Source organism: Megalopta genalis, chromosome 2, assembly GCF_051020955.1.
Source record: "Megalopta genalis isolate 19385.01 chromosome 2, iyMegGena1_principal, whole genome shotgun sequence".
NCBI lineage: Eukaryota > Metazoa > Arthropoda > Insecta > Hymenoptera > Halictidae > Megalopta > Megalopta genalis.
The window spans coordinates 7,874,851-7,886,345 of NC_135014.1; the positions used below are offsets into that span (position 1 = coordinate 7,874,851).

General features: G+C 36.1%; 1 protein-coding gene across 3 annotated transcripts; it reads left to right on the forward strand.

Moving 5' to 3' along the window:
• The first annotated feature begins 141 nt into the window (after window positions 1-141).
• On the forward strand, window positions 142-6,577 carry LOC117218294 (uncharacterized). 3 transcript variants are annotated; one of them, XM_033466582.2, is made up of 9 exons: window positions 143-378; window positions 1,493-1,615; window positions 1,688-1,808; window positions 3,510-3,771; window positions 4,941-5,066; window positions 5,160-5,250; window positions 5,327-5,463; window positions 5,706-5,838; window positions 6,381-6,577. In XM_033466582.2, the coding sequence occupies exons 1-9, from the start codon at window positions 226-228 to the stop codon at window positions 6,429-6,431; spliced, it is 1,197 nt and encodes a 398-aa protein (XP_033322473.2). In that variant the 5' UTR covers window positions 143-225; the 3' UTR covers window positions 6,432-6,577. The 3 variants fall into 3 exon arrangements, with proteins under 3 accessions (XP_076384925.1, XP_076384926.1, XP_033322473.2); XM_076528810.1 differs by lacking the exon at window positions 6,381-6,577 and having other exon boundaries at window positions 142-378; window positions 5,526-5,742; XM_076528811.1 differs by lacking the exons at window positions 5,160-5,250; window positions 5,327-5,463 and having other exon boundaries at window positions 142-378.
• Window positions 6,578-11,495: the final 4,918 nt, after the last annotated feature.

Genomic DNA, 11,495 nt, shown 5'->3' on the forward strand with positions numbered 1-11,495 from the left:
GATCTTTTAATTCGTCGTAATTGAACCTTTGGCTCCGCGCATCGCCTGTTCCTTTACTCTACCTAATAGCTTACGCGAAGAATCGAGCGAATCAATTTAGGATAATTATTTTTCGTCGACCCTCAAACAGAATATGTAACAATGCTTCCTGCAATCGACGCGGACATCTCTCGCGATAAGCATCGAGCTCAGTTTTGAAACAGAAATAACCAACGAAAGGTCGAAATGGAGAACATGGAAATTTCCCAATACGAGTATTTAAAAGTCAATAGGTATTTGTTATGTTGCATAGGACAATGGCCTTATCAAACACCGTGGTCGAAGATTTTAGTTGGAATAGTGGTCCTGCCATTGGTCATTACTCAAACTGTTTTTCAGGTATTGCAATTTTATGCTGAAAGTTACAAATGTTTTAAACGTTTCCTTTCTATAAGTTTTATACTACGTAAGTACCGTTGTTCGTAACGATTCGGAGATAGCTTTAAATATTTGATAAGAATATATTAGTTTCTACGTTTAGCTAAAATTAAAAAATTAAACATTAATTTTTGTTGGTGAACGTATTATACTTTCTGTTTGTTTCAATTATATTGGCTCTTAATTGTGCATGTTAACTATTAGAACACATCTAAATCTAGCTGTAAATGACTCTTGCCGTTTTTGCTGTAATGTATTTGCAATTAAAATTTCTTCATTGAGGCGATATAAAAGAACTATAACAGAATACTGGGATGAATTGAGACTACGAATATATCTTATAATATTTAAAACTTCAAATTGCAGTGTAAAATATATAATTTACAATAAAATAATTATTATATATAATAGTCATCGGCGCCCCCCGGAATATTCGGATAAATATTGGAATAATGCTACATAGGGGATGCGGATATAAAAAGTATCATAAAATCCGACAATTCGGAGACCAACAAAATTTCTGAACATAGAGGAATGTTCACAAGATTTTTTGTATAGACACGATGTCAATATGATTATTTATTCTTGGTAAATTAATTCGTAATGGTAAATTATACTTGGTAGATTATATATCGTGTATACGACGGCACGAATCGTGTGCTTACCGAAAATCTACGAACAGCGCCAAACCACATAGCGGTAGAATGCTCGAACTGTTGAACAATTTAGTTTCGATTCTCTCCGCTAGATGACGGATTCACTCGTAAAATCGTAGCGCCCGTCCGTCTCTACTTCCTGCCCGGGTGCTACCGTGAGTCGGAAATCCCTGTGCGATCTTAATGTTTCTTAACCGAGACGCACGCAATTATTAATTAAGACTAGGAATTAATTAATAAATTAGATGATAAAATAGCCGAGGGACCGCTTAACAATATCCGCCTGCAAAAGAAATTAATATAAATAGTAACCAATTTCGGATAATTAATTTATTAACCCTCGGTGAATGCGATGTCTTTGTGAAAAATACCAATTGTAAGTTGTTGTAGTTTTATATATAGAATGAAAACATTTTCAGGTTGGCGGTGTAATAGCTGCACAAAGAGACGGTGACATGGATGCGTTCGCGGAAGGTTTTGCTCCTTCTCTCATTAGTTTCTTTTGTATTGCGAAATATACAAATTTTTTTAATCGTGAAGCGGTACGTTCTTTCAATTCTTAGTACGAACAATTTTAATCGATTACATCGCAATGAATTCGATCCTTACTACAGATGAAGGGTCTTTTAAACGTGATGCAAAATGATTGGAGGGCTTGTATGAAATCGAAAGAGGACTATGAAATTTTATCTAGTCAATACGCGCTGGGCAAAAGAACCACAATTAGATATACAGGTAAAATTATTTCGTATTTTGTATGTATACATGAGCCGTTTATTTTGGAAGTGACATGAGTCATTTTGTTTTTAAGTCGATATATTTAAGGGTGTGCGTTTTAACGCGTTTAAAAATATGGATGCTAACTTTCGAGAAGATTTACTTGTATTTGTTATCTCAGGATACTGATATTTTTCTCAGTATAAATAATTTCGTATAAACATTAAAAAATCACCACTTTACATTACGGTAAAGTGACTTAAGCCACTTTCAAAATAAATAGTATAGAAAAATGACTGACATATATTAATTTTGTCCGACGTATTTTACTGAAGTGATGTTTTGAAAGGACAGCGATTTACTAAAATTGTTGAATAAATTACATATATAATAATAATTTATACCATGAACATATTTAATATAAAGGTTTGATTTAAGTATTTTTTATTTTAATATTCATAAAATACAAAAATAATTAGTACATTTTGAAACATAAGTATAAGTAATTTATATGAAAATACATTGGTTCAATTTAATTTTCGTCATCAATAGGAGTGATTAAGTCCTCGGAAATCGTGTCTTGTTTCAAATTTTTAAAATAACTGTGACATATTGGGGATATATAATTAAGCAAGTCCATCATGTCTTTGTATTTTGCTGAAGAAACAGGACGAGATCCGGCGTATAACGGATCCATTTTTATTTGTGAATAACGCCTAGGTCTTCCTCTTTTTGGTGACAAATCCAAAGTTAGAAATTCATCTTTTTCATCCAAAGTTAGTTTATAAAACATTTTATAGCCATCTGCTGGCGGTTCTGGAGGTAGCCGCCACATCACTATAATATAATTTACAAAACTGCACTATTCTCTTTCGCACTTATAAAAATAAGTCCAGTGATCACAACTTTTTTAAAAATACTGAAAATAATTCAAAACAATACTTCACGCACACTTATCACACGTTTCTATTTCTTTTACACTAAGTCCCGTAATTAATTTCCTGAGTACAGCGACTTACGCCACTTTCAAAATAAACATGTTTGTCATACCGTTAATTAGCAAAACTTCTCTCGAACAAATCTTAATAGTTGATTGCAAATTTTTAAAAAATGAAAAGATACCGTTCAATTGTAATTAGTGTTACCATTAACTCTATTTTTTTTGAAAAAGTGACTTATGCCACTTTCAAAATAAACGGCTCACATGTAGGTTGCGTGAAGAAACGCGCTTCGAAACTGTCGCTAAATTACGATACGTGGAAGCTTGCTTTTTCCGACCATCGGTTGTTTTTCGAATCCAAGTCTAATATATCGAGTTCGTTGGTTGAGTATCGATTAATGTCGATAACTGTAATAAAATTCGTATTTTTGTCAAAAAAAAGAGAAACAAAAGGAAAAATAATAAAGATAGTTTTCTTGGTTTTATCGAAAAAGATATTGGAACACTTTTTTCTATTCTTTGAACTAATTAGAAAGTGCAATTTTCGACAGAGTAATCGTCAGGTTTGACAGGTTAAATGAAAAATGTAGTATGAACGTTATCCGTAATTGCAAATCGACAAAGTAATGAAATTATGTTTGCTTGTGTAGCATCGTGATTATTCTGCCGGTTTATATGTTACAAAGAACAGAATATTATTCGAACTATCGTTTAATGTAATTACATTAAAATAATACATACACGAATAATGAACGTATTAATTAATACGTTGATTGCAGCAACAATATACGGATGCATGTTGCCTTTCATGGCGATGCCAACCATATTGACAGTAATTAATAAATTAAACGCTGTCAATGGAACTTACGAGCGACTGCTGATGTTTCGTGTAGAATCTTTTTTGGACGTGGAAAAATATTACTTGCCTCTTGCGCTACACAACTACGTCTGTACCATATCATTCATCAACATAGCTGTGTCTTGCGATTCGATGATAGTACAATTCGTTCGGCACGAGTGTGGACTTTGTGAAATTTTTGGGTAATTGTGCAATAACTGATTAGGGAGTGTCTTAAGTGAAAATATTGAATAGCTTGGAAAATTTGCGGCGTCTTCGATTTATGGTTTACTAAAATATACGTAATTGCAATATATATATAAATCTATTCTACGTATAAATATACGTAAGAATATTAATTTGAAACGGTTGCAATTTGGATTTGACGCATGCAACGAAATTTCCAAGCAATTTAATATCATAGCTCGGAAGGATCTATACAAGTTTTTTATTCTACATACGATTGAGAATGTATTCGACTAATCTTTTCGGATTTTGCTTAAAAAATAAAGCAAAAATTTAGAATATTCTCGGACAGAATTTAATCGTATAGCAAAAGTGTTTACGCACACCCGCGTGTCTTATGAAAATGAAGGTAACGCTATCGATTCCTTAACTACTCGGTCGGATTTGGATGGTCGTAGTTACAAGGTTAAATGTAATTAACGATACGTAGCAGTTTATTTTTCCTTATATTCACGATATACGGATGATTTTTAAAAAATAGGAATATAACGCAACGTTTGAATTTTTGCACGACAATCGACAAGTGCCGATTGTTTAATATCAATGAGTTTTGCACATTTGTACAATTATTTCTCAATTTAGAAGTCGGTTCGGCCGAGTAAAGACATAAAAATCGTTTAGCAAAGAGAAGAAACGTAATATTATTTCTTTGAGCGATACACAGTGATTTGGTACGATGAAACAAAAGCATGCGTATTTGAATCTGATATTGGACATCCCGATATGTCCAATCCTAATATCGGACCTGATCTTGGTATTGGACATCCGATAGTACGAATCTTCGAATAACAGGTGTAAAGCAGATAATAGAGTTCAGGGAAGGTTCTATAATATATATATATATATATATATTATAGAACCTTCCCTGAACTCTATTATCTGCTTTACACCTGATGTCCAATCAAATGGACATCGGATGTCCAATACCAAGATCAGGTCCGTATATATATATATATATATATATATATATATATAATATATAATATATATCTTTCATTTTAAACGAGACGTACGGTGCACGCGTACACTTTTGCTCGTCGCTGTAAATCGATATACATATGTCACAATCGTAAAAGATAGAGCTTGAAGGCGTATCTAATTCTTTTGTAAATTTAACAATGTTTAGACGTAGATTACAACACATTCTGGAAAATAATAATAATTTGGATATAGAATTGTATCCTAACAAACGGGACGACGTAGCCTATCGAACGCTGAAAACCTGTGCAAAATTACACGATCACATATTTGAGTTAGTATTGATTTCTTCCAGTTTTTCTTTCGCATTTATATCCGTTAGCAAGCGCAACCGAAACTTGTTCTAACTAAAACGAAAATATTGAAGATTTGCTCGAACACTTGAGTCCACGTGTACGATATCTTATTTCTTCCAATTAGGATTCAACATGGTCAGTGTGAGCTTCAGTCAGTTTCAGGTCGGTTGCAATTCGCGTAAACAAATTTAATGAATTAATTTTTTTCAGCAATTATAGTTTTTCCTTTTATAATTAGGCGATCGTGAATTTAAACTCACCGAGCAAGAGTTTCGGATACGCTTCGTTGTCGGCATGCATGTTGAATTCCTTGCTGTTCCTGAGCCTGCCGGCGCAACACTTTACGGACGCCATTGATCGTATCTATGATTACTTGTAAGCAATCCGTTAAAAATTTACAAATCAAAACTTCTTTTACCATCGTGCTTGTGTCTCAGCAATTTCAGTGAACAGCGAATGCCCCGGTATTTCGTTCGAAGCGTTTTATTTCTTGTTCGTTTGAGATAAAAGGACAAATATCTTGCTGAAACTTTCGATACGATCGCAGCAGAGTAAAACATGCGACTGTTGTATATTTCTACCTCTCGCTTAGCCTCCTCATGTTCAATTAATTTCAGATCTTCGGGCAAGTGGTATCAATTCTCTTTAGGTGCCAGAAAGCTTCTACAGATTATGTTGTTAAAAAGCATACGACGCGTAGAACTAACCGCAGGCAAGGTCTACGTTTTCAATTTAATGAACTACAGTTCGGTAAGATGTTATTTTCGTTGTAATATGATAATAATAATTTTTACGATGGTACACGATAATTGGTCTGCACACTTTATGTATCTCTACTATATATATGCTATTTTTCATTTATTAGTTCGTGATTTACAGTTTAAGGGAGGCCGTTTAGACGAAAATCAACTATCGATGATGTCACAGATAAAATTTTAGAAATATGCATTTTGATAGCATTTTTTAGCGTTTATTCCAATTATAGTTTTTGAGCCGAATTTTTTACCGCAGTTTCTGTACATAATATCGAAAAGAATTGGGTACGGTTCTTTTTCCATCCGATCTTTTTTCATTAAAAAAATGTTTTATCAACAAAAATACTGGTTGGCAAAATAATTTTCTCATAATTCGAATCAGCATAAAAAATGCTATCGATACGCGTATTTTCAAACTTTTATCTGGGAAATTATTGATAATTGATGTTCTACCTGAACGCCCTTCCTTAATTTACAGCAAAATCGTACTATAATAGTGTTCGTTAAAACGTGTAATTATGCTTACCGTTTTTCAAGATTCTCCAGACGTCGTTTTCTTACTGCATGGTACTATGCTCGTTTCAATAATTATCATTTGATAAACGAGGACCGATGCTTGGTAGTTGAATGGACATGTACAAAATGGGGCGAATGGATCTACGTGGACGAAACTGCACTGTAACACCGAACGAACATATTCATATAACTACAATAAAACAAAGCAATTCTCAATATTTTTTAGTATGTTCATTTTTTATCAGAACAATTTAATGGATGTTTTATGTTAAATGTTGATATAATAACTGGAGTCTTTTTATAGCAATTAGATTCTCTTATACGTATAGAAAATTATTTTTTACGATAAGAATTCGGATCGTTATCCTCGAGGTTCTTAAGTTTGTAATTTTCCATAATTACAAATTTTCGCGAGCGTGTATTTTTAAATGTTTCGTTCGCGAAGCGGCGTTTCTAGAAATCTGACGGCGAAGTTGTCGGTAGGTAATTATAATTATGAATCGTACCAGAAATTGATAAATAAATTTGATAGGTATAAATTGAGACAAAAGCCATTAACGGGCCATCCATTCTGTGCCCTACGGCTCTCGATGTTGAAACATCGTTTCTCCCTTCGCCGATTAAAATTGGTTCTTGACGAATAACATCGTGCACAGTGACGAGCGTTAACAAGTTTTTATCGACGTTCGAATGACTTCTTCAATGGGCACGGACCAGAAATCAATTAAGTTCGGGCGGAGGTGGGACGCGTGCCGAGTGTGATAGATCGGTGTTGTCGTTTTCTGCGTCGACAACCTATTTCTCCTGGAAAGGAATTAACCCCCAGGAACCATATGGCGCGACAGGCGTACGATACGATTCGGAAAACGTGGAACATCAAATTTGCTATCTTTTGTTCGAGCGGCACCGAAGAAAATTCTGGACTGTAAAAGCAAAGTCTGCAGACTCGAAAAATGTATCGTTCAAATGCTTTTTTTACCTCTTAACAAAAATTATAGAATCGAACTATTTACAGTGCCTTTGTTACACTTGCGTCGTAATCGTTAATATGTATATTAACAATTTATCGTTAGTTTCTTGCATCATGATTTATTGTTGGACCAGGATTACCTAATATCTTTACAGAGTTCTTTATATCGCACTAGAAAAAATGAAACAGATAATTCTATTTCATATTTTTACCACGTGTCTGACCGAATGTTACAAGAGGGACGATAGCTAAAATGAAAAAATACGTCTCTTCGTGAAAGAATTATTTGCATCTCGCGTGAACGAAGAACAAACGATAGAAAGCCGATAAGTGTATGAGTAAAGGGATCGCTATGACAAATTTTTCTGTAACAATCGATGTTGCAAAATCACGGAAGGATAGGTTTAGTCTCTGGTGCATCGATATCGGATTGCCGTGGACGAGCCAGAAACGACGACTGGCTCAAAACTATTGTTCGCACGTGAAAACAATTGTTGAACGTAAGCGGAAAATGTTGATATATCGTTAATCGCGTCAAGTATTATTTATAAAAATGCTGTCGAGTATGACGCGCTGAAACGAAGCGCGTTTCACAGTTTCTCTTGGAACGATTCGTGGATCGATTTAAAAGACACCACGTATCGCTGATTAGCAATTTCATCGCTTTCTTCCTCGGGTTAACGGACTTCGGTCCTAGGAGGGACGATGTCTTCGCGTCCCAGTGCTTCCGAGACAGTTTTTTTCTCCCCTTAGTCGGTACTCTTTATCCTGCAATCTCCTGCACTCGGCGGGGTAACACCTTGCAGTTCCTTTCGTCATGCGCCCCAGTTGCTCGCTGGCGCAGGGCACGCGCCGCTTCGGCCCAACAGCCCCTTCCTCGCAGACCTAGGTCCTGCTGCAAGATGGCTATCGCTAATTGTCTCAAGGCGATTTGCCCCGAGTTGCGACCGTTGTGTTCCGTCAATTTTTCTCCGTTTTTACCGAAAAACCTCCGCGCGATCCGCGTTGTAAAATTAGCCGACACTCGTTGTCCCTAAGAATACAATTTTGGTAACTTTTTATTATTATATTATATATTATATATTTTATATATATATAAATATTATTATAATAATATATATAAATAATATATATATATATATATTATATATTATATATTGTATATTTTATAATATAACTTATTATTATTATCGTAACATTTCCCATGGAAATGTCTTTAACCCTTTGCAGTCGAAGCTATTTGAATTCGAAATCCAGAACATGATTTCTGATCTACAGTATTTCTATTTTATATAATTTATTGCGATTTGTGCATGTGAAATTGGGCCTATTGGCAAGTACAATGGAATTTTAATAGCTTCTTTTAAATATAAACGAGTTTGATGCTTTTAGAATGATTTTGAAACATAGTATACCAATTTCTAGTGGCGCCGCAGAGTCGCCATTCGAGTGCAAAGGGTTAAAATTCTCATAATTGTAAAATTGGAGGCCGGTCGTTCGACAGTGGTAGGTTTGGCATTAAAATCATTGGACGTTGCGATATAGTCGACAACTTCGCAAAGACCAACGAGGAACGTCGCTCGGTCGTTGATCATCGGTTTTTATAAAAGCTTGCACTCTACGGTCCATCTCAAAAAAGGATTCGACAAGTATCTTTTTGTCGATGGATAAGTTTAGGTTTAGGAAATTATTATTAGGAAAAATTACATTTTCAATCGAGATTGCCGCGATAATATGATTTACAATACTTGCCGATGCTGTACCCGAACCGTGGAATATCATCGACTACACGTGTCCGGAGACGTCGATGCGCGTCGCGCGAGTATTCCGTTTCCACTTTATTTTCACTTCCTCCGTCATTGTTCTCTTACGCGTTGGATAAGATGCACGTATTACACGCAGTTATTATATTCTGTAGCTTCCATTATAATAGCATCTGTCGCCCCGTCGAAGCGAACCGACGAAACGGAGAAAGTCCGCCGGTGTGCTCTGTGTAAGTGAGACAAAGGCTGGAAAATCGGTAATTGGAATTAAATTTTCAGCGTGAAGCCCAACGTCGGTTCGAAAAACTTTCGAAAATTGTATCGGTCGCATCTGCTGGAAAATAGGCTATAAGATGCGCGTATCCTCCATGCGCGAAGAAACGTAGTTCTGGCGCTAAGTTCGGTGTACACGTATTGTATCGACGATACGCGAAATAAGTTCGGAAAAGAATTACTCGATCTGATAATAGAAAAGTAAGTTCGTTTTCAGATAAACTTTTCGGCTCGATAAACGTTTCTTATTGTTAAGACTTTACAGCATAAAGAGAAGCATAATTTGTATCGAACGTCGGTTTTTGCTGTTATTTATTATGAAAATAAACCATCTTCGATATTTTGTACGATTAAGATTACAATTTAAACGTACACGTTATTTAATGTTTAGTACATATTTACGTATCTATTACATTAATACGATGGAAAATGAATAAAAGTATTTTCACTTCAAACTAATTTTATCGTGCTTCGATTTCCTCTGATGTTTCAACGGAGAAACAATCACGATTAATAGAATATTTCCGAATACAAAGATAAATGAAGGAAAGTGTGTTTTTTAATCGGAATAAAAGATGTACGGTGAAAAAGAAGATTTAGTTTGCTGCCTGTGTGCTTTGTAAGGAGAGAAAATGCAACTGAAGAGGACTAAACGAAGAAAATTGACACGCGCAACAGAAGTCGGACGTTTCTCGCGCAGGACATGTCTTACGCAGTCGTCGAAGTCGCTGGACTTACACACGAGAATTGCAGCGAGGGAAGAGATTGCGTTTTATGAACCGAAGAAGAATTCGAACAACGCGAAAGATTGCTCAAGATTGCTATGCCAATTAGCAATCGCTATGTTACGAATGTTGCTATACGACATTATTTATGTATAAGGCGTAAAAAGTCCCTCGAACAGTGATAAAGGAAATGAAATAAATTAATCATCTTATCTTCTTGAACAAAATTCTGTACTGATACGGAAATATTGAAATACAATGTCTTAACAAACGTGTCATTTGACAATGAATTAGAAGATTCGATACAGCAGATTTAATCTTGGCATACAAAATCCAAAGTGTTTGGCTAATATAAGTTTAACGTTGACGAAACGACAAACGTAATTGAATAAAATCTGAATAAATCTGCAAATATCTAATTCTTTCTCGCCAAGAAAGCGACGGTATCTAAGTTACGAAAAGCAGTTTAAAAAAAATTGGCAGTACAGTGAATTCTGTTCGATCGTCCCTCCGCTTATAAACAAAAATGGACAATTTTGGAAGACGAGACGCGACGATCGGCGACTAAAATAAAAACGTGGCATAAAGCTCGAATAATCGTATTTCCTCTTTCAAAATTGTCCATTTTTGTTTACAAGCTGTTGGGGAGAATTTACTGTAACCGATTTCGTAAATTCGCATTCCTTTAAGCCTTTTAACGTCGTTCGAGTTGTCGTCGATTTTCCAGGACGGGAATTTAAATCCACGAGTACTCGTTGGCCGGCCTCTCCGTTATCTAAATCAACAGGTACACCTTCCCTTCGGGAAGCATCGTCTAGTTTCTGCGTACGCGGAACAGATAACGCTGGACACAGGAAAGGGAAGAAGGAAAAAGCGAGCGTGTCGGTGGTGGGAAGCGGTGGTGGCGATGCGGCACGCTTCGGTTCAGGGTAAAGTGATATTAGACGAAGAGGAGGAGAGGGTAGCTACGGAAGGAGCACGAACTGGCTACCAGGTGCACCTATAGAATGGACATAAAACGAAGTGGGAACCATATGTTGATGCGCCGAAGGACGCACGGCACGCGCCACACTCAAACTCCAGCCTTTAGACCGCGAAGATCGGCGACTTCTTGCTGTTCCTACTGTTGTTAAACCGATCGCGCGATCTCTGTGTCCGGTGCGCTCTTACCGACGCGATCTCCGCGCGGTACCACCGGTACCAAAAAAGGAATAGCGAACGAAAATCTCGTCGAGACGTGTTCACACCGAGTAACAATTCCGCGAGTTGCTAAACGCGAGTTCGAATGTCATCGAGTTGTGTTATTTTCCACCATGCCTTAAGCTTCCACCGAAGATTGGGGAAAGTTCAAGAGCCAGTTCGAGAGCCTTTTAAACATTTTCACAATATAATAATTTTCATCATA

Excerpts from the sequence above, each read along its gene's own strand:
- LOC117218294 (XM_033466582.2), top strand. The coding sequence starts at position 226 with ATGGAGAACATGGAAATTTCCCAATACGAGTATTTAAAAGTCAATAGG. Across the intron at positions 5,067-5,159 it reads TTACACGATCACATATTTGA|ATTTGCTCGAACACTTGAGT; the intron begins GTTAGTATTGAT and ends AAAATATTGAAG. Across the intron at positions 5,464-5,705 it reads GATCGTATCTATGATTACTT|ATCTTCGGGCAAGTGGTATC; the intron begins GTAAGCAATCCG and ends AATTAATTTCAG.